General features: G+C 42.0%; 1 protein-coding gene across 2 annotated transcripts in view; it reads right to left on the reverse strand.

Moving 5' to 3' along the window:
• klhl24a (kelch-like family member 24a) overlaps positions 1-24,559 on the reverse strand; it is a 126,237-nt gene that overhangs the window by 87,277 nt on the left and 14,401 nt on the right. For both annotated transcript variants that reach the window (XM_060906057.1, XM_060906058.1), the window contains exons 2-4: positions 22,302-23,144; positions 19,255-19,370; positions 17,252-17,436 (exon numbers count right to left, since the gene is read on the reverse strand). In XM_060906057.1, coding sequence (XP_060762040.1) covers positions 17,252-17,436; positions 19,255-19,370; positions 22,302-23,102 — 1,102 coding nt within the window. In that variant the 5' untranslated portion in view covers positions 23,103-23,144. The remainder of the gene's footprint in view (positions 1-17,251; positions 17,437-19,254; positions 19,371-22,301; positions 23,145-24,559) is intronic.

Raw genomic sequence — 24,559 nt, forward strand, 5'->3', positions numbered from 1 at the left:
CGATGTACAACATACTCGGAGCAGCCTGGGGAGCAGTTGGGGGTTAGATGCCTCGCTCAAGGACACTTTGGCCATTTCTGCTGGTCTAGGGAATTAAACTAGTGACCTTTTGGTCCCAAAGCTGCTTCTTTGACCATTAGGCCATGAACGTAGCCATCAAGCCCACATCCTGCTCAGAAGCCTTCCATGTTAAAACATACACACAAAATAGGCATAAAATCATACAAATGACTAGTTTAAGTAGTGCAAAAAAAATAACCATTGATTGTCTTTTAACTTTCATATACTAACCCCATTCCTAGAAAAGTTGGGATTTGTCCAAAATGCAATAAAAACAAAAATCTGATTTGCTAATTCACGTGAACCTTCATTTAACTGACAAAAGTAAAAATTCAATAATTTTCCTAACCAACTTAATTGTAGTTTGTAAATATAAACGAAGTTAGAATATGATGGCTGCAACACACTCAAAAAAAGTTGGGACAGAGGCAAAACAAGACGGAAAAGTTTATAGGATATTCAAGTAACACCATTTTGAAAGATTCCACAATAATCAGGTTAATTGGTAACATGATTGGGTAAAAAGGAGCACGCACCAAAGGCTCAATCCAGTGTTGTAGCTGAGTCACTAAACCTCGAGTCGGAGTCCAGTCTCGCGTTCCCAATGTTCAAGTCCGAGTCAAGTCCAAGCCATTAAAGAAAATTGAGTCAAGTCCGAGAACAAGACACCAACTGCACCATTTGACGGTGGCTGTTGCTGCCTTTATGTGAAACTAGGGCTGCGTACCGGTACTGTGTACCGGTACTGTATCGTGAAAATCGATTCGGTACAGGTCCAAAATACTGGATCATGAAGTACCGGTACTGTACCGATATAAATTTACACCAAGTATCTGCTTATTTTGTGACTGAAGATGCGTAAATCCTACCACAAAGACGAAAATTTAGCACTGGAAAAGACGTAAAATGCCGTGCTGAAGCTTGAAATCAGAGCCATCTTTGATTTGAGATCCTCTCGCCACAGTCTCACGAGACATTGCGAGAGCTTGGCTGATCCAGCGTTCTGATTGGTCAAAAAGACTCAAAATCAGATCAGCCATTTTTCCTTTGCTGGCACTGGCAGTCTTTGCTGCTTTGTGTAATTTTGCCGCGCAAGTTAAAGGCCGCGGACTGCGCGTAGTCTATAGTACTCTAGTGTAGTCACTTCTCGCTGTGAGACAACTTATGACTTTTTGTCCCAAGTTAACTATAGTGTGAGACTGAGAAGTGAGGTAGGAAACCTAGTTATGTTCGGTTTTCTTTGAATAAAAGATACTGACAAGTTGTCAACAGTTTATTAATGTTTGTCATTATTAAAGAAGTTCAGAAGAATTTGTCAAATTGTTCAGGTACAGGTCCGGACCTGTACCTAAACCTCTGTACCTGATGTTACGTTTAGGTACGCAGCCCTATGTGAAACCATCTCTGCTACTGTGTTGAACTCACGTCACTGCTTGACCGCCCCATTTTAGTTAACAGGCTACAGATAAGTTTGTTCATTGCTCAGTGAGCCTCGCTATCAACGGAGCAAATAACATGAGAGAGGGTTAACACTAGCTAGTTCATCGGTCAGTAAGCAAGCCCCGCTATCAACAGAGCAAGGAACATAGCGCGTTACTTCCTCCTCTGGGTGGAGCCTTGCCAAATGACGATTGAAGTTCGAGGTTGTCCACGTCGTCTCCTCAATAGTTCTTCTACATATGGAACACGTACCAGTGCATTTTTTCCCACTGCACGAGAAGTCTGTATAAGGAAAGCGGACAATCCTGGGGCGTCTCTCCAGGCATTTTAGCGCCACAATCATTAGTTTGTTCCTGAACATGACGAAATTAGTATAAGAATTAATGTGGATATAAATATCTTATGCCAAATTATTATGCTATGTTACAAAAAATAAAGAAAAAAACCCCCAAATCCTCGTCTCCAATTTACGAGTCCGAATGCAGTTAATGCACGAGTCCGAGTCATCAGTAGTCGAGTCACGAGTCCTTAAAATTAGGGCACGAGTCAGACTCAAGTCCGAGTCCTGAACTTGAGTAATCCAAGCCTGGCTCAATCTTTTCAAGCAATGATGGATTGTAGCTCACCACTTTGTGCCAAAATTCATGAGAGGATTTTTAGTTAACTCAAAAATAACATTTCTCAACACACGATTTTAGGTCTTTCAAAATCTACAGTACATAATATTGTGAAAAGATTCAGGGAATTTGAAGACATCCCAGTACGTAAAGGGCAAGGTCGGAAACCACTGCTGAATGTGATCCCTCAGGCGGCACTGCCTGAGAAACCATCATGCTAATGTGACAAATATAGTCACATGGGCTCGGGAGCACTTTGGAAAACTGTTGTCACTTAACAGAGTCCACTGCTGTATCCAGAAATCCAACCTGAAACTGTATTATACCAGGAGGAAGCCATTCATCAGTTCTATGTCGCGTCGCCACCGATTTCTTTGGACCCGAACTCATCTCAGATGGACTGAAATATAAAGCCGAGGTCACAACCGGCCGTACGTGCTCCTACGGCCGGTCTACGTGCAAAAAAACGCACGGAGGGCGCGCGTGTGACGTGCTGATTTTCAAGCCGTAGACTGGCCGCAGAGGTTCTGTGTCAAACAAACTCTATGGGCGCTTGCATTTTTTTCAGGTTGCAAGACAAACTTACGACCAACATGCGTCTTTCTCCACGAACAAAAAACAAACAAACAAAAAAAACGCAGCAATTTGGGAAACGCCAAAAATCGCACGGCCAAAAAATTGCACGTCCGGTTGTGACCTAGGCTTTAGGTGTGCTGTATGCATAATTTTGACCCTGTATGTATAAAATTTTCCACCGTGAGTTGGCCTAGTGGTTAGCGTGTCCGCCTCTCGATCGGGAGATCGGAAGTTCTACTCATGGTCGGGTCATACCAAAGACCATCAAAAAAAAAAAGGTGCCTACTGCCGTCTGGCAAGGCACGCTGCAATACAGATGCGAGTGGGGAGTCAAACGCTCACGGTTACCAGAGGACACGCCCCCCACTGTAACCCTAGCTCTGTAATAGGCGAGAGGCCGAGGGCTACGGAAACGGAGATCGGCGCCACCCTATGCGCCACATGGCGTGGGAAGGACTTTGATTGATGTATAATTTTGACCGTGTTGATTTCAGAAAACCCAAAGAAATTTAAAACTTGTGCACCAAATTCTAGTGTTTTTTTTTTAAATTAAAGCTGTATGCTGTACATTCTACCACAGGAAAAGAACAGTTCAAAGAAATTACCGAAAGCCCAAATATTGCCATGACGTTCATATCCAAGATGACATTCATGTCACTGTATGTAACATGGTTTTCCCCAAAGCGTTTTATCGTATCGGGCCCGATACGCTTGCTCTGCCTGCCGATACGCTTAGTCGCCTTCATTAAAATCCGATACTCTTAGATTTATACCGATACGTTAAATTTCCTACCCACAAGTAACTAGATACATAGGAGAGCAAATAACAGATCCATTTACATATCGATTGATATTTGTGTTAAACAAGCGGTCTTTTTTTCCAATGTTTGTGTTGATTCTGTCAAAGTAATACGTCCGCGTGGTATGATGTAAACAAACGAATCTGTTGGCTACGTCAAGATCACATGTTCAAACCGTCCAATAAAAACATCGAAAGAAAACGTCAGACATCCCGGAAGTTTCCGATTCATTATAAGCGATCTCATTGGCTGCCGATGTTGTCCCCGATCAGACGGACAAAGCCGACTGACTTTAATAAGCTAGGAGAAGACTCGCTGGACAATCTGATCCACATCAGCATGGATGACAGCGAGATGGACTATGAGAGCGTTGCCAAACACTGGGCCGAGCAAAAGCCAAGGAGAATTAATCTGCTTTAAAGGAGCAGAAAACTTCATTCATTAGTTTGGGTTTGCAGAAAGATTATGTCCTTATAAACACTCTCATAAAGTGAAGTTGTCCAAATGTGTCAAATACAGCATCATTTCAAATAATCATCATAAGCATTTTTGGCAGTGTGATGTCACTGGGATCCATTTAACAAAAGGCGGCTCCGGATTATTCTTTTGTTAAAGGCTCACAGTGACATCACACTGCCAAATATGCTTATCGTTATTATTCCAAATTATGCTACATTTGACACTTAACAAATTCTCTTCATGAATGTGTTTATAAGTACATAATCTTTCTGCAAACTTAAATGTATGAATTTTTCTTTTCCTTTAAATATATAATGTTTTAATCTTAATCTAGTCCATTTAATAAAGTGCCAAAATTTAAGCTTTATAATATGCAGTTGCCTTACTTTTCTTTTCAGTGTCTTAGTTCTACATATATTATGGTAATTGCATCAGAAACATTCTAAATCATTACAGTTATAGTAATACAGCAACTTATTTTAAGGTGGCAGGTCTTCGGTTTAGATCCCTTTGTGATCAACAGGAGGTCATGATGATCGATTCTCTTCATTGGATTGCATAAGATGGAGCAAACCACTGTTCCTACTGTATTTTCATGCACATTTTTGTTACAACGCTACTTGATCATAGATCATTAAGGGATCCCCGTAGATTTTCAATCTATCGTATACCTCAGTAATCTAGAACAAAACAGTTTAACTTGCATGTTGAACTTTAAGGTGAAATTTCAAATGTGTATACTGTACGTTAATACTATTTAGGTCAGAAATCATTGAAACACTGGTAAAATCTACCCTATAATCATGTATCTAAAACCTCTCGGAGACCCTGAAAATGCACCTGAGAGCATCTATTTTCAAAAAATTTTATGGGGGAGCATGCCCCCGGACCCCCCTAGTTTCACTTCCTGCCTTTGGCGCTTGCTTTCACACCATTAGCACTCAATTGTCTGTATTATCATGCCAGAATTTAGGGCTTTAATTTTTTTCTGGGGAAAACACTGATGTAAACTTCTGACCACAACTGTAACTCTGTACTTATCTGGCTGAGCCTGACATACATTCATTGTTTCAATTTCATGAACGTGAAATAAAAAGTCTTTCTTGATTGACCTTGACAGAAAGCAGTGCTGTATCTTTCACTAAAGACAAGAGGACAGATTATTAATCTCAGTTCGGTTAATAACGGGGAGTTCAAAACACTCGTGCAACTGTCAAGCATTCCCGATTCCTAAGTTGTCTGATCCATCTGCTGGTTTTTTTTTAGGAGGAAAAAAAAAAAATTGTGTAATTTTGAGTGAGAACTCAATGACAGGTCTACATAGTCTTTAACTCTATTGGAAATTCGTATAGGTTCTCAGAAAAGCTCAAACATTTAAGACGTTGCACGTTTATTACTTACTATGAATTTTACACACTTTTTAGAATTTTTTTTTTTTTTTTTACACAGTGTGAAAAAAAAGAAAGAAAATTCCAGAAAATTACTTCCAGTTGGTTCAGCCATAATTACAACAAAGTTTACTAACATACATGACAAAAGACAGTGGAGCAGCACATAAATAACAAATGTGTATTTATTTTCGATGGTTGCTGCAATGAGTACCACGTAGACGGTTTTGGGCCATATAAGCGTCACAGACATGCGTGTAAAACACACACACACACACACACACACACACACACAGATGGACAGATAGGATCACGTTTTGTGTAAGTAAGAGGCGCCTCACAGAGTTGTTGTAGATTGAAATGATAGTGCATTTCTGAAGCAGATACGCTTAGTGTGAATTTGTCTTAAAATAAACTACATTATCTCCAAGATGATTACATCATTCTTCACCGATAAAGCTTTTACAACCCCGATTCCAAAAAAGTTGGGACAAAGTACAAATTGTAAATAAAAACAGAATGCAATGAAGTTTCAAAATTCCATATTTTATTCAGAATAGAACATAGATAACATATCAAATGTTTAAACTGAGAAAATGCATCATTTAAAGAGAAAAATTAGGTGATTTTAAATTTCATGACAACAACACATCTCAAAAAAGTTGGGACAAGGCCATGTTTACCACTGTGAGACATCCCCTTTTCTCTTTACAACAGTCTGTAAACGTCTGGGGACTGAGGAGACAAGTTGCTCAAGTTTAGGGATAGGAATGTTAACCCATTCTTGTCTAATGTAGGATTCTAGTCGCTCAACTGTCTTACGTCTTTTTTGTCGTATCTTCCGTTTTATGATGCGCCAAATGTTTTCTATGGGTGAAAGCTCTGGACTGCAGGCTGGCCAGTTCAGTACCCGGACCCTTCTTCTACGCAGCCATGATGCTGTAATTGATGCAGTATGTGGTTTGGCATTGTCATGTTGGAAAATGCAAGGTCTTCCCTGAAAGAGATGTCGTCTGGATGGGAGCATATGTTGCTCTAGAACCTGGATATACCTTTCAGCATTGATGGTGTCTTTCCAGATGTGTAAGCTGCCCATGCCACACGCACTAATGCAACCCCATACCATCAGAGATGCAGGCTTCTGAACTGAGCGCTGATAACAACTTGGGTCGTCCTTCTCCTCTTTAGTCCGAATGACACGGCGTCCCTGATTTCCATAAAGAACTTCAAATTTTGATTCGTCTGACCACAGAACAGTTTTCCACTTTGCCACAGTCCATTTTAAATGAGCCTTGGCCCAGAGAAGACGTCTGCGCTTCTGGATCATGTTTAGATACGGCTTCTTCTTTGAACTATAGAGTTTTAGCTGACAACGGCGGATGGCACGGTGAATTGTGTTCACAGATAATGTTCTCTGAAAATATTCCTGAGCCCATTTTGTGATTTCCAATACAGAAGCATGCCTGTATGTGATGCAGTGCCGTCTAAGGGCCCGAAGATCACGGGCACCCAGTATGGTTTTCCGGCCTTGACCCTTACGCACAGAGATTCTTCCAGATTCTCTGAATCTTTTGATGATATTATGCACTGTAGATGATGATATGTTCAAACTCTTTGCAATTTTACACTGTCGAACTCCTTTCTGATATTGCTCCACTATTTGTCGGCGCAGAATTAGGGGGATTGGTGATCCACTTCCCATCTTTACTTCTGAGAGCCGCTGCCACTCCAAGATGCTCTTTTTATACCCAGTCATGTTAATGACCTATTGCCAATTGACCTAATGAGTTGCAATTTGGTCCTCCAGCTGTTCCTTTTTTGTACCTTTAACTTTTCCAGCCTCTTATTGCCCCTGTCCCAACTTTTTTGAGATGTGTTGCTGTCATGAAATTTCAAATGAGCCAATATTTGGCATGAAATTTCAAAATGTCTCACTTTCGACATTTGATATGTTGTCTATGTTCTATTGTGAATACAATATCAGTTTTTGAGATTTGTAAATTATTGCATTCCGTTTTTATTTACAATTTGTACTTTGTCCCAACTTTTTGGAATCAGGGTTGTATTTACTGAATGCAGTAGTAACAATAAAAAACCAATGCACAGAGGACTGGGGTAATTAGGCCAATGTCATGTCTGGGTCTGTGCTGCCATGTAATAATAAAAATGCATACATTAAATAAAAATTAATTAATTAAAATTGGTCCAAATAAAACCACATTATTATTATTAATAATAATAATAATAATAATAATAATAATAATATAGCGCTGTCGCCTCACAGCAAGAAGGTCCGGGTTCGAGCCCCAGGGCCGGCGAGGGCCTTTCTGTGTGGAGTTTGCATGTTCTCCCCGTGTCCACGTGGGTTTCCTCCGGGTGCTCCGGTTTCCCCCACAGTCCAAAGACATGCAGGTTAGGTTAACTGGTGACTCTAAATTGACCGTAGGTGTGAATGTGAGTGTGAATGGTTGTCTGTGTCTATGTGTCAGCCCTGTGATGACCTGGCGACTTGTCCAGGGTGTACCCCGCCTTTCGCCCGTAGTCAGCTGGGATAGGCTCCAGCTTGCCTGCGACCCTGTAGAAGGATAAAGCGGCTACAGATAATGAGATGAGATGAGATAATAATAATAATAATAATAATAATAATGTCTTATTTTGGGCGGCACGCTGCTGTAGTGGTTAGTACTGTCGCCTCACAGCAAGAAAGTTCTGGGTTCGAGCCCAGTGGCTGACCAGGGTCTTTCTGTCTGGAGTTTGCATGTTCTCCCAGTGTCTGTGAGGTCCAAAAGACATGCAGGTTAGGCTAATTGGTGGCTCTAAATTGACTGTAGGTGTGAATGTGCGTGTGAACGGTCGTTTGTCTCTGTGTGTCAGCCCTGCAATGACCTGACGACTTGTCCAGGGTGTACCCCGCCTCTCGCCCATAGTCAGCTGGGATAGGCTCCAGCTTGGCCGCGACCCTGCACAGGATAAGCGGCTACAGATAATGGATGGATGGATTCAACTGTACATACTGTATAATAAAGGAATTTCTGACCTCCTGACTTGGTTTACATTCTTTCTGTGGCCGAGAACTTCACTAACGCAGGAGGAGGGGCAGAATTCGCAGAAACTCTATTCCTGGAAGGCACCAAACACTGAGTTCAGTTTGCACACCAGAAACCAGAGTTCACTTCTTTTTTTTTTTTTTCCCCTCCAGTTTTAAGCCTCATTCCTTTACTGTTTGAGTGAATACTGTAAAGTGAACACGTTTTTCCTGAATAGCTCATCCATCACACCAGTGTGTCCTGGAGACATGTAAAACTGTAAATCTGGTCATGCTTTCGGAAGAACAATAAGTAAGACAGTTTGAGTTTCCTCATATTTCTGGTGGCAAATCAGGTCAGGTTATCAAAGGCATCAACCTGCGAGTCAGAGCTCCTTTATTTCACTTTGGATCATATTTCCTGGACTTGATCTTTCAGTATCTGATCGGAAACTGAAAGCACTGTGTTCGTACCTGGTGCCTGACTTGAGGCAACATTAAAATATCACTAATAATAAACTTGTCCTGGACAATACAAACAATGCTGATGGAGGCTTCCCCAAAACTCCACTGACCCATGAACAGCTAATCAGAGTCAACCCCAGCCTGCCTCTAGACCAATCAGACTTCAGGCCTTGCCAAGAGGGAATACTCCCAAGCAGCTCTTTCCTGATACCACAGAAACAGATGTGGTTTCCTTTTTTCCATGAACTCTGCCTGCACATGCCTGAAAATCCTCTGTCAACACGACACACAAATATAAACTTTCTGGAGAAAAAAAGATTCCTCTGCAAATGAAGCGCTTCTGAAAAAAAAAAAAAAAAACCGTGTGCTCTAAGTTCACGAGCAGAGCTGTGTGATTTGATAGCAGAGGTTTAGGTAGTTCCACCACAAATATGACAAAAAAAAAAAAAAAACACATGCAAGGCTGTTTCGTGACATTGTGACATCCTTGTAAACCAACACCGCTGAATAAAATAACAAAAAGCCAAAGATTTCTTTTCAAATATATCCACTAGTGATTACAAACAAGAAAATCTGAAGCGGTTAGGTTTCATTTTAGTCGTGGTGTTTCCTTCCTGACATCTCATCTCACTGCAGAGGGAACACACATACCCTGTCCACACTAGGGATTTTGAACCGATACGATACTACTTTCGTACCGCAACACCTGTCCACACTAGCAACTATACCGGTACTGTAGCGGTATAACCGTATCGGTACGAAACCCACAAATGTATGGGTTTCGTACCGGTACAGTAGTGCTTCGCTGTAGTGTGGACAGATGAAGTGGTTCTGTATCGATACAAATATAATGCGCACACGCAATGAACCATTCCTACGTCTTCCGGGTTATTCATACAATACAATACGCACGTGCTTTCCAGCTGTAAATAAAACGTCAAAATGGCTCAAAACGACCGTGGAGCTACATGGAGCAAAGAAAGGGGGGAGAGAGGGGGAGGGGGAAAGAGGGAGAAAGTGAGGGGGAGAAAGGGAGATTCGTTTTCTTTGTTCCTTTCTCAACTGCCTCGCGCGTTTTATACGATTCAACTGAATAAATGACCACCAGAAATACAGACTGTACACTGACAACAAAAAGCGCACACACGTTGTTTCATCCGCCATATTCTCGGAAGGAAGTTACTCGGTAACCACGGCAACATTTCGCGCACGTGCATTTCAACTACCGTGAAAGAAAACCGCAAACATTTCTCGCTAGTGTGGACAGATGCACTAAACTGTACTGGTATACTTTGTATCGATACAGTTATACCACTTTCGTACCGGTATATATGTGAACACAGCTACAGACAACATGACATTCAACTCAAAGCAGCTATAGACCCTTTTCAGTCACGTGACCTTCGTAAACGCGACCACCATTTTGGACATGTAGTGGACTTCGGCTCGAATCAGTTTGAATGCGAGGAAGGCGACCAACGAAAAACATAAAAGAAAAAGGAGCGAGATGCAGAAAACACCTTCACTATCCAGCGACGTAGGGCATTTACAGGGCGAGCAGAGGGAGAGGTATTTGCAAAAATTGAGGTTAGCAGGCTTAGAGAACGACGTTTACCTGCTTCCACCAGGATTGTTCACTGACGTACGGAAGTACACGAAGCCCTCGTCTTTACCTGACTTCGGCCCACATGATCTGTATACCTATGTCGTTAAAAACCCATCGCCATACACAGGTATTGATCTGAAAGCGTATAAGAGTTTGGATGCCGACAAATATTTTGTGTCAGGCTGGGTAACATGCCTACATCAGCGGGTCGTCCCTGGAGCCGGTGGTCGCCATCTGATTACAGCTAAGGTTTGTTCACATTTTTGTTTACTTTCGGTCCTCAGGATAAACAAAATGTTATTAAATGTCATTGAAATAACTTCTTAGTCTGTTGAGACATGGCCCGTTATAAATTTGCTGTTACCAGGCAATGACCAAGAACTGTATTATTAGGGTCGGTGTCTGTGTTGTAGCAGTGTACTAGCAGCTAGCTGTTAGCACTAGCTAATGTCAACAACATAGCTAGTATGTTACTGTAGCAACGTTTACGTTCAGTCATTTGGATGACTGTTAAAACCGCAACAAACGAAAAACATAAAAGAAAAAGGAGCGAGATGCAGAAAACACCTTCACTATCCAGCGACGTAGGGCATTTACAGGGCGAGCAGAGGGAGAGGTATTTGCAAAAATTGAGGTTAGCAGGCTTAGAGAACGACGTTTACCTGCTTCCAACAGGACTGTTCACTGACGTACGCTCCGGCTTGCTCCCCCTCAAATTAAGCAGCGCGCTCCGGCTTGTTCCCCCTCAAATTAAGCAGCGCGCTCCGGAATTTGAGGGGGAGCAAGCCGGAGCATGCTGCTTAATTTGAGGGGGAGCAAGCCGGAGCGCGCTCCGGAACCTCGGCCGGAGCACTCCGGGAGCAAGCCGGAGCGCGCTGCTTAATTTGAGGGGGAGCAAGCCGGAGCGCGCTCCGGAACCTCGGACATTGGCTCCGGCAGCTATTTACACTGGATCCGGTGTAAATAGCTGCCGGATCATAATTACAGTAAACTAGTAAATACAGTAAAGGAAAAACTTGAGACTGAAAGGTTTTAACAGTCATCCAAATGACTGAACGTAAACATTGCTACAGTAACATACCAGCTACTATGTTGTTGACATTAGCTAGTCAACAATAGCTACTACAGAAGAACAAAGAGGTTACAATGGGTTATTTTAACCTATTTGGTTACACACTCGCTGCCACAGAATGTTAACAGCAATGTAATGCCTTTTCTGGCTAATTTTATTCGTCTTACCTCCAACAAAGTGGTCACTACACAAGCGTTGGTATGCCGAGGGCTGCCAATCTTTCCTGTTAATGGCCGCTATCCATCTTCTCCGTCGGGATCCGATAAAATGATAAACCTTGCCTTGTTTGTTGATGGTTACTACATCCAGGTCCACAACAATGTAGTGGCATGATGGAAGTCTTGCTGAAAGCAAGAACTTTCTTTGCTGCCGTTCCTCAATGTTGGCTGTGGTAAACTACTGGTAGTACATGTCCAAAATGGCGGCCGCGTTTGTCATGACGTCACGTGAAAAGGGTCCATACCGAAACGCAGGCTTTCTCTCGATCCCGAGAAATGGAATAAGGATGAAACCTTTGAGCCATACAGAAATCTTGATACATCTGACTGATACAAATCACTTAAAGCAAAGCTCTTCAAACGGTCAACAGGCCACACGACAAAAGATCTGGTGGTGAATTTTCTTTTTTATCCACAGGCCATGATAGAAATCTACCCTCGTTTTGTGAATGACCCTTAACTCCTCCAATGCAACAGGACTTGCTTTTTAAGATCCCATACACATGGCACAAAAACACACCTACTCAATACTCTTAAGTCCAGGGATCACAAAATCTTTGTTCCACTGAATGAACAGAGAATACCTCAGCCTTAATGCAGAACTCAAATATTCGATCATATTGGATTTCTGTCCAAATGATTTTATGCAGCTCTCGCATTTGCATCGAAACAGAATGAACAGATATACAGTGGTGCTTGAAAGTTTGTGAACCCTTTAGAATTTTCTATATATTTCTGCATAAATATGACCTAAAACATCATCAGATTTTCACACAAGTCCTAAAAGTAGATTTAAGAGAACCCAGTTAAACAAATGAGACAAAAATATTATACTTGGTCATTTATTTATTGAGGAAAATGATCCAATTTTACACATCTGTGAGTGGCAAAAGTATGTGAGCCTTTGCTTTCAGTATCTGGTGTGACCCCCTTGGGCAGCAATAACTGCAACTAAATGTTTCCGGTAACTGTTGATCAGTCCTGCACACCGGCTTGGAGGAATTTTAGCCCATTCCTCCGTACAGAACAGCTTCAACTCTGGGATGTTGGTGGGTTTCCTCACATGAACTGCTCGCTTCAGGTCCTTCCACAACATTTCGATTGGATTAAGGTCAGGACTTTGACTTGGCCATTCCACAACATTAACTTTATTCTTCTTTAACCATTCTTTACTAGAACGACTTGTGTGCTTAGGGTCGTTGCCTTGCTGCATGACCCATCTTGTCTTGAGATTCTATTTCAATCTTCTATTGAAAATGTCATGGACAGATGTCCTGACATTTTCCTTTAGAATTCGCTGGTATAATTCAGAATTCATTGTTCCATCAATGATGGCAAGCCGTCCTGGCCCAGATGCAGCAAAACAGGCCCAAACCATGATACTGCCACCACCATGTTTCACAGATGGGATAAGGTTCTTATGCTGGAATGCAGTGTTTTCCTTTCTCCAAACATAACGCTTCTCATTTAAACCAAAAAGTTCTATTTTGGTCTCATCTGTCCACAAAACATTTTTCCAATAGCCTTCTGGCTTGTCCACGTGATCTTCAGCAAGCTGCAGACGAGCAGCAATGTTCTTTTTGGAGAGCAGTGGCTTTCTCCTTGCAACCCTGCCATGCACACCATTGTTGTTCAGTGTTCTCCTGATGGTGGACTCATGAACATTAACATTAGCCAATGTGAGAGAGGCCTTCAGTTGCTTAGAAGTTACCCTGGGGGTCATTCCATGTCAAATCTCCAAATGCTCCCACTCGACCATCTCAGATTTGGCTGAAAAAATTCCAGGAGGTTCACACACTTCCCAATAGGAAAAGTCCCAAATTTTAGCTCCCAACTCCTTATAGTTTTGTCATAAAAAAATATTTTTGCAACTAACCTCAAACCCGTTTTGAGCATTCTACTGGACTGTCAGAGACTTATCATCATGGATAAATACTAACTGAAGCATACAGGTTGCTTTTTCTTCTAAATTATGGTACAACAGAAATGTTGTAATGAAAACAAGTTTCAGTTTTCACCCATATTGGAGCTCCAATATTTCAGTATCTAAAGGTTGCATCCTTCAGGTATAGTTTACCATGAACCAAATGAAGCATTTTGTTGAGTTTAAGCTGTGTGTCATAAATTCAGGGCATTTTGTTAGCATTTGAAAATGCTTCCATAGGCCATGAATGCTGTGCGCGTATGTGAACTCCACATTTTCAAAAAATCATCTTGCAGAAAGAAGGCAGAACACCATCACAAATTTTGGATATGTTAAAAACAGACATCTAATCTTTCTAAAACAGTCAATTTTATGTTGGTGGATGCTGTCATTTTTTGCTATAACATGCCAAAAACATCACCAAATTAATTTTTTCCATTTTTAAACTTTAATATCTTCCAAACCGCTCATCACGGAGCGGCAGTTTTAGAATACAAAGTGCACAGTATATATGGGAAGGTGTATGTGCAATATCAAGCCTCTGTCTTTGAAATTGCACTTTCCACAGTCCTTCAAATATGCTGCCACAGAGCGTAGTGTAGAATTTCAGAGCAAATTCAAGCCCCCAGAATTCTATAATAAACCAAAAGCACACATGTAAAAGTCCATATTCTACAAATACTGGTGCCAGATTTTGACCCTTGAAAATTTGAAGGACCCGGCTTGAATACTTTTCTAGATACAGCAATCTCAAAGTGGCTCCCCAAAAAACTCTGCTCAAAATGGGTTCGAGGTTAGTTGCAAAAATATTTTTTATGACAAAACTATAAGGAGTTGGGAGCTAAAATTTGGGACTTTTCCTATTGGGAAGTGTGTGAACCTCCTGGAATTTTTTCAGCCAAATCCGAGATGGTCGAGTGGGAGCATTCGGAGATTTGACATGGAATGACCCCTGGGGTCCTTCGTGACCTTGCCGACTATTACACGCCTTGCTCTTGGAGTGATCTTTGTTGGTCGACCACTCCTGGGGAGGGTAACACTCAGTGCGTTTACATGCACATAGAGAAAATCGAATTTCTGCCGTAGCTCGACTGAAATCGAAGTTCTAAATGCCATGGAAACACCTTAGCTCGGCTGAAATCGAACCGAACTGGATTTCTTGTAATCGAGCTACGCGACCTAGATTATGCGATTGTAGCCGAGCTACTTAGTGCATGTAAACCCTATCGAGCTACGTAGTCGAGCTACTTACTTCAGCACTGCCCCTTCCGGAAGTGACGAGTGACGAGACCACAAGTGGGAAACACAACAGCCACGGTCGGCATGACAACAGTAGTAGAAACGTGCACTTCTGGAGCAATGAGGAGATAGAGTTCATGCTCATTCAGCTTAAGGAGTTGAATATTTTATTTATATATATATATATATATATATATATATATATATATATATATATATATATACACACACACATTATATATATATATATATATATATATATATATATTTTGCTGTCCTCGTTCTTCTTGTGAACACGGAACTGATAACTTTGTTTATACGCTTGAATAGCTCTTCTTCATGACGACAACCGGAAGTGTACCAACACGATGGGGCGTGTAGCGCCACCTGTGGCTCAGGTGCACAATGTACCTCACACAATAGCTCGATTTCCTTGTGTGCATGTAGGATTGGATTTCTCTGGCACCCCTGCTGGGACCCTCAGCTCGATTACCGACAGTAGCTCGATTTAGATGTGCATGTAAACGCACTGAATGGTCTTGAATTTCCTCCATTTGTACACAATCTGTCTGACTGTGGATTGGTGGAGTCCAAACTCTTTAGAGATGGCTTTGTAACCTTTTCCAGCCTGATGAGCATCAACAACGCTTTTTCTGAGGTCCTCAGAAACCTCCTTTGTTCGTGCCATGATACACTTCCACAAACATGTGTTGTGAAGATCAGACTTTGATAGATCCCTGTTCTTTAAATAAAACAGGGTGCCCACTCACACCTGATTGTCATCCCATTGACTGAAAACCAGTGATGGGAATAACGGCGTTAGAATAAACGGCGTTACTAACGGCGTTACTTTTTTTAGTAACGAGTAATCTAACTAATTACTTTTTACATCGTTATAACGCCGTTCCCGTTACTTACAATAAAATACTATGCGTTACTTTATTAAAGCTGTTCTCATCTGGCACGCTGCTCGTTCAGCCTTTCTTTACTCTGCTTTAGTGTGGGGCGGGGAGACACGAGACAACGGCACAGTAAGCCAATCAGAGTAGATTTGGACAACATATGTAGGTAGGCCACGCCTACTGCACTACTGCGCACGCTTTCAATCGGAAGACCCAGCGATGGCGAGCGGTCAGCCCAGCACTGCGCTTTCACATTGGAAATACAGCCAGGACTTTTCATTACTTGAAATAAAAGGCAAGAGTGTTTACGTGCAATGCACATTATGTCGAGGAACAAAGCGTTTGTCCTCGTCAGTGGCCAGTAATTAGTAACATAATTTTAATAACTGCAAAAATATATTACATTTGATAGATGTCTTATCTCACATTGTCCCACAAAAATATTAATATAGTGTAGATAATGTTACTAACTGGTTCTGTTAAGTGTCCATTTCAGTCATTAAACACATTTAACATTCACTTTTATTATGATTACACTAATTGAATTTGATTTTTTTTTTTTTGGGGGGGGGGGGGGGGGGACAAAATGTAACGGAATAATTACTTTCCCTGGTAATTAGTTACTTTTATGACAAAGTAACTCCGTTACTAACTCAGTTACTTTTTGGGAAAAGTAACTAGTAACTATAACTAATTACTTTTTGAAAGTAACGTGCCCAACACTGCTGAAAACACCGGACTTTAATTTCACCTTCAAATTAACTGCTAATCCTAGAGGTTCACATACTTTTGCCACTCACAGATCTGTAATATTGGATCATTTTCCTCAATAAATAAAATGACCAAGTATAATATTTTTGTCTCATTTGTTTAACTGGGTTCTCTTTATCTACTTTTAGGACTTGTGTGAAAATCTGATGTTGTTTTAGGTCATATTTATGCAGAAAGAAAATTCTAAACTGTTCACAAACTTTCAAGCACCACTGTAAAAAAGGAGAAAAAGACTGCTAAATACAGAGTAACCTTGACTGTTTTGGAAATACATGGATTAATAATAATATGCTGATTAAAAAGGCCATAACTAAGCTTTATCATGTTCAGGCTACAGACCCGGATGCAGATCTGGAGTCTATCCTGGGAACATTGAGTGTAAGGTGTGAATATGCCGTGGATGGAACAGAGGGACAGTACCCTGACCTGACCTCAGGATCGAACCTGGGAGCTGCGAGGCAGCAACACTACCTCCTGCACCAACATGTCATAATAATACATGTGCAAAGTCAATACACCACTTATGATGGTGAACCATTTTGACATCATTGAGCCTAGTCAAATAAACCTAAGCCCTCTTGTTGCTCCCTATTCAGAATGTTCACCATTCAAATTTTCTTTTGGGGTTTTTGGTAATGGGTGGATGAATGGAAACACGCCCACTGAGAGTGCTTGGACAGCGAGCTCACCTGAAACGAGGATGTCGTTGCGCAGGGCGCATACTCCATACTCCGACTTGGTGAACTCCGGGTGCTTGGCCAGCGACTTCCACTCACCCGTGACAGGGTCATAACAATCTGTGTAGGGCAGGTTGAAGCCTCCTGCCCTCTCACAGCCTCCAACAACCATGATGACCTCCGAAAAACCTGTCGACCTGCATTAGAGACAGAGAGACTGTCAGACCGTAACCGTGTGAGCCAAGTGCATTATTAAGCCTCATGGAAAAAGTCTGAGTCACAGAAGATATTTGTTTAGTTAGGAGAATCCCCATTAGCTGCCCTGTGAGCAGCAGCTAATCTTCTACATAAATTTAGGACAAAAAAGAAGAAAATTCTGTTAAAAAAACAAAACAAAACACAAGCGCAAATAAACTAAGCATGTATTAACGTTGCTGATGGCATTTACATTACTTCCTAGTAAATAACTGAACCTAGGAAGCCAAATGAACCAATGTGAATGGAGGAGAAACTAGAGAGGTCACAGCAACACACACACACACACACACACACACACACACACACACACACACACACGTAGGTACAGCACTCCAGCCCACTGTTACGGCTTGTAAGGCTTTAGGGAACTAGTTGTTCCCTCCAATTTGTTCTCGAATCTCTATTACCCCTTTTCCACCAAATCAGTTCCAGGGCTGGTTCGGGGCCAGTGCTGGTGCTGGTTCACAACTCGTTCAACTTGCGAGCCAGCTGAGAATCAGTTTGCTTTTCCATAGCTCGCGGTGCTAAGGGAAGCCACGTCATTATGCCGCTGTATACGTCAGTTGCGTCATTGTATACGTCAGTTACGTCGCTACGTTTGCATAAACCTTGGCGCGAATATCGAAGCAAAAACACGGAAGAAGCAGCAGCAGCAACAATAATAATGGCTGACTTCGCGTTTGTACAGCTGCTGCTTCCCGTCGCTTAAAAATGGCGATCTTTCACGGTCTTGTTATTGTTGTTGGTCTTAACAACTCCACCCCCCTGCTGACGTAAGCAGTTCTTTCCTCTGGCCCAGCAGAGAGTTGGTGCTAGCCTGGAACCGGTTTTTCTGGCCCCAGAGCCAGTTCTTTGTCAGTGGAAACAGAAAACCCAGTTCCAAACTAAGCACTGGCCCCGAACCAGCCCTGGAACTGCTTTGGTGGAAAAGGGGCATATGAGATCTAACAGAAATGAAAGGAACAAATGTTTCCTTATGGGGCACATACAGTGGAACTGAACAACAATGTGACTTGAACATCAAGGTAACATGATCACTTTTGACCCGGGTTTGATTCAGCAGTAAGAATGTACGTGTGTGCATACGTGTGTGTGTGTGTGTGTGTGTGTGTGTGTGTGTGTGGTGCTCTAGACAGTTGAACACAGGTAACGACAAGCTGCATGAATATAAATAACCAAAGAGATCTAGACAAAAGAGCTACAAACAACTAGGCACTGACACGGCCCAAGATACTGGGGAGAAGGTCATGTCAGAAAGCAAACCAATGAGAAGAGAGATGGCTCTCTGCTTCCTCTCTCTCTCTCTCACACACACAATGCAGACTATAGTTAATCTGCCTGACTCTGAATCAGAGTGCCAGTACTAATGCTAACTTCAAATCTCTGCCAATATCCACGGTAGTACAGGTTACTGTGAAGGTTCCTGTGTTTCTACAGAGAACGTTTCCCATAATGCCCTGACAACATTACAACCCCCCCCCACACACACACACGGATACAACGGTTGTCAGCAACGTTTTCTTTTGACAGTTTCATAACTGAATGCCTCTATTTATTTTAGGAAACAAAACTCACTGATACAATCTGATGCACCTTATCTGCCTCATCCCGATGATTCACAATAGTTTCATGTTGGGGTTTGCAACAGCTTTTTTTTTTTTTAAGCCAACGCAGAACACAAGAATTCAAGAACACAATAATACAAGAGTAACCACGATTACGTTCTCTTTCTCCGTGTTGAAGTATCCATACCGTACCTGCGTGGTCTGGTCCGAGGTGACATCATCTCGTTGCCGAGCACATGGTAGCGTCGGGCCTCGTGCAGCAGCTGGTAACACTCAGGAGCGCTCTGGATCAGCTGATCTCCCTCCACCTGCCACATCGTAACAGGACCGTCAGACACTAAACCTTCAAGATTATATATTGCAAAAGTGATACTAGAAATGCTAGCATGTAATCGGAATAGTCACGTTAGATACCCGTGTTCTGTCCTGTCTTCATCGTAGGACTCGTATTAAACACTGTCCTTATACTGAACAGCCTATTGGAACGCTCAGTACTGCTTGCCTTCTATTACATGTTCAGAGAGGATGGGTTCCCTTTCGAGTCAAACGGCAGTCTACTACATACAACAACTGAAGTCAGTAATACTGTATATCATATGGAAACGAGTGTTTTACAGGGAAATAAACCACTCGTATTTTGGGACATGGAGCTTCAAAACTGTGACACAATTCTCTGTGTGTCACTCATGAGGAAATTGATGAATTGTTTTGATAAATTTGGGTACTTTTTGCTTGTGAATGTGTCTAAATGCAGTCAAGCCGGAAAGTCTGCAAACCCCTTTCACCTTCTCCACATTTTATTACGTTACAGATTCATTATACAATAGATTGAGTTCATTTTTTTGTCACAAAATAGCCCATAATGACAAAGTGAAAGCAGGTTTTTAGAAAATACGCAATTTTATTTTACTGACAAAAATAGGTTATTTAGGGGTTACATATCTGTACACACCCTCAGCCTAATACTTGGTTGATGCACCTTTGGCAGCAATTACAGCTTCAAGGTGTCTTTGGGAAAGAAGCTACGAGCTTGGCACACTTGTTTCTGGACATTTTTGCCCATTCCTCTTGGCATATCCTTGCAAGCTCCATCAGATTGGATGGGGAGTGTCAGTACACAGTCATTTTCAGCTCCTTCCACAGATGTTCAATTGGACTCAGGTCTGGGCTCTGGCTGGGCCACTCAAGGACATTCACAGACTTTCTCTGAAGCCACTCCTTTGTTCTCTTGGCTGTGTGCTTCAGGTCGTTGTCATGTTGGAAGGTAAACCTTCACCCCAGTCTGAGGTCCAGATCGCTCTGGAGCAGGTTTTCTTTAAGGATCTCTGTGTACTTAGCTGCATTCATCTTTCCCTCTATCAGGACTAGTCGCCCCGTTCCTGCTACTGAAAAACATCCCCACATCATGATGCTGCCACCACCATGCTTCACTGTAGGGATGGCATTAGCTAGGTGATGAGCGGTGCCTAGTTTCCTCCAGACGTGACACTTGGTATTCAGACCATAAAGTTCAATTTTGGTTTCATCAGACCAGAGAATCTTGTTTCTCATGGTTTGAGAGTCCTCTCGGTGCCTTTTGGCAAACTCCAAGCAGGCTGTCATGTGCCTTTTACTAAGGAGTGGCTTCCATCTGACCACTCTACCATAAAAGCCTGATTTGTGGAGTGCTGCCTGGATGGTTGATCTTCTGAAAGGTTCTCCCATCTCCACAAGGATATGCTGGAGCTCTGTCAGAGTGACCCTTGGGTTCCTGCTCACGTCCCTGGCCAAGGCCCGTCTTCCCTGATCGCTCAGTTTGGCCGGGCGGCCAGGTCTAGGAAGATTCTTGGTGGTTCCAAACTTCTTCCATTTATGAATGATGGTGGCCACTGTGCTCTTTGGGACCTGTAAAGCTGCAGCAATTTTTCTGTACCCTTCTCCAGATCTATTCCTTGACACAATCCTGTTTCTGAGGTTTGCAGATAATTCCTTTGACCCCATGGCTTGGTTTGCTCTGACATGCACTGTCAACTGTGGGACCTTATATAAGCAGGCGTTGGCAATTCCCAATCATGTCCAATCAATTGAATTTACCACAGGTGGACTCCAATTAAGTTGTAGAAACATCTCAAGCAGTATCAGTGGAAACAAAATGCACCTCAGCTCACTTTTGGGTGTCATATCAAAGGGTGTGCACACTTGTGTACATACGATATTTTACATTTTGATTTTTAATAAATTAGTGCAAATGTCTAAAAACCTGCTTTCACTTTGTCATTATGGGCTGTTTTGTGTAGAATTTTCTGACAAAAAATGAACTCAATCTATTGTAGAACAAGTCTGTAACGTAATAAAACGTGAAGGTGAAAGGGGTGTGCAGACTTTCCGGCTTGAACGCAATAAAAAGAAAAATCACATGTTGGCTTGACGATATGAAGTTTATCTTCTCGTATTGAAAAACTCGTATTTTTCATATGTAATACATCGCAGATCTGAGTGGCATATTTAAATAATATTGGCTGGCATTGAGTGGTAGATCAGATATATTCCATTCAACTAGTATGATATGGAACGAGTCAAAGACGAGTTCAAGATCATGCTAGCTGAATGGAATATATCTGATGTACCATGAAAAAACGCCAGCCAATATTATTATTATTATACATATTCAAAATTCTCTCAAAATCTTCTGTATTTAACGAAGCAAACCTGGTGGCCATGTTTGTTTACAAATTGTCACAGTTGCTCGCGAGCATGGAAGTTTTACATCTCCGATGTGTTATGTCATGTTGTCTTGACAACATGCAATATCGTAAACCATATTCGACGCTCATTCTCCATTGGGCAGAGTGATGTAATACACGTAGGATAAGCGATTATCTAAGAATATTACATGCTATCAAACCAAATGAATGAAACCTGCTGGAAGGGAATAGAATACATGTTTTTATTCCATGGAAAAAGTGGCCTGTATGGATAATAATTTCCGATATTTCACTTCGACGACGTCACTCCCAGCATTTTCCTGCTGACTTGACGCGTGCTGTCAAAATGGCGAACGGGCTCAAAATTAAAATTCTTTGGATTAACTTGCATATTTTTTTGGGTGGGTGGGTCCATATGATATAAAGAACGCACGGTGGTACAAAGATATGAAGTTTATCTTCTTGTGTCGTTCACCACTCAAAGATAAACTTCATATATCTTTGCACAACCATGCAATATCCTCTATATATGGTAGCTTTAGCGATGTTACTCACTGTCTGTACAAAGTAGTTGGGGTGCAGTAGTGGCAGCCGGACGTGCTGGAGCAGCTCCTTCAGCATTGGCCGACGGTACTCCATGCTGTGGTAGACCCACCTCATGACGGCCTCGAACACCACCTCTTCCCTGTTCACGCACAGCTCCTCGCTCGCTATATAGTCCTCCAGTTCCTCCCTGCCCAAGTCCAGGAACTCCTCATGCTGTGCCACCTCTGGAAAATACTGCAGCGCATAGCTTCGACAGCGTTCAGCCAGCTGCTTGAGCGAATGCACCTCGGCGAAGCGCTGCATGCCGAGGCAGTTGCATGGATCCAGCTGGTCCTCAAGAAATTTAGCAGAGGCGTCTCTCAGGGCTCCAACCTGGAAGAGGCTGGATGTCTCAAAGAGATACTGCACATTTTGTGTGGTAATTGTGGCACGGCCCGTGTAGACGTACTGCAACAAGACTTCCATGGCATCAGCCTGGACGCCACTGATCTCCACTAGGGTCTGCCGGCTCTCCCGGTGGTCGTTGCAGAACATGGCCCTGAAGTAGCCGCTGCAGGCAGACAGCATGGCGCGGTGGCATGGAAACTCTCGCCCCTGCACACCAATCACAACATCTGTGAACAGCCGATTTGTACGAAACTCGTCAAAGACGTGCAGCACACTCTCGGCATGTGATGAGCCCGAACAGAAGTCCAGGGAGTCGTCCACATTCTTGGTGTCCATCTCAAAGACTTTGCGCTTGACAGCAGGCAAGTCGCGTACGACTGCCGGATCCTCACGGGTCACACGTCGTCCCAGGATCAACACCATGACTGCTGTAGGAGGCTACTGCAGATCAATCACTGACAACACCTACGTAGTATTAAAAGTATATCAATGCCAGCAATATCAGTCATTATTCTATTCTCATTCACTAGATGTGAGCAATCACGCGCTCTGATTGGCTACTCAACTACTAGGCTATCAGCTCATATACCGAGAGTAGAGAAAAACAAAATGGCACAGCGTGTTGCTGAACCAACCAAGGACGAAATAAATACTCGAAAACAAAACCCCAAAAAATAAAAAAAGCAACAAAATATGAAATAAAAAGTATTCGCTGGTAAGAACATTTTTTTTTATTTTTCAAGAATTATTATTATTATTATTATAGCATTTTTCACAAATTTCTCCTGTCATTTTGCAAGTTTGTTTACATTCTAATCGGAAATGATTTTGTCGGATGTTTTGTATGAAGTTTTTATATACCAAATTTGCAAAAAATGAAAATAACAATGCTCCGGTTCTCAAAATCCAGTGAACGTGGATATAATAAAACAGTTATTCTACTCAATCTCGTTACCCGTGGCTTATAGCTCATGGACAACTCAATTTCATGGAATAGCGGTTAAATATCCTATAGCTTACGTAACAGCTTGACTAATTACTGGCTATTTTATACTGGGAATTTTTATTCTGATACCAATATTTGTGAGCAATGATGAGGATAGCTGGTAAATAATTATTTTTTCCACGGTGTGGTTCCCATCAAATCTTGCACTCTGATTGGCTGGCAAGCGGGTCCGTATCCTACGGTACAGACCCCAGTTACGAACCTCTGGCAACTCACTCGTTCACAACAACAACAAACATAGTAGCATTTTTTGTCAACATTTATCTTTTTTTTAATAAGATTTATAAGATTATCAAAAATCTTAATTTTTGGCAGCATTTCTCAGGAGAAAAGCATTAATTTTACATCATGGATAGTGATAACGACAGTGTTCACAGCGAAAGTGAGTTTTACTACCCTGAGGAAAAAGAAAGAAAAGAAAACATTTCAGGAGAAAGCTAAAAACCTCTAACTTGCTAATGCCGAGCAAAAACATGGCTGAATCCTGAAGGACTCAATTTTGTATAAATAGGAGACTACATAGGCGGCAAAATGTTGGTTTTTTTCCTGCCATGGAAATGCACTTGTACACCGAGAAGGAGGCAATTTGCATTACAGCCATGAATGAGGATTCAAAATGGCGGCTCGGCTCGGTTTTCCCTTTTGGGCGCTCTCGTTTTCTGTTAGAATTTAGTAAAGAAAAAAAAATATATATATATTATTTACCAGCTTAAGGTCGGTCCATATGGTGAAATACCGTGACCTCGGCCTTGAATACTGACCTCAGCCCAGAGGGCCTCGGTCAGTACAACCCCGATTCCAAAAAAGTTGGGACAAAGTACAAATTGTAAATAAAAACGGAATGCAATAATTTACAAATCTCAAAAACTGATAT

The sequence above is a fragment of the Neoarius graeffei genome, chromosome 23 (assembly GCF_027579695.1).
Source record: "Neoarius graeffei isolate fNeoGra1 chromosome 23, fNeoGra1.pri, whole genome shotgun sequence".
Lineage (NCBI taxonomy): Eukaryota > Metazoa > Chordata > Actinopteri > Siluriformes > Ariidae > Neoarius > Neoarius graeffei.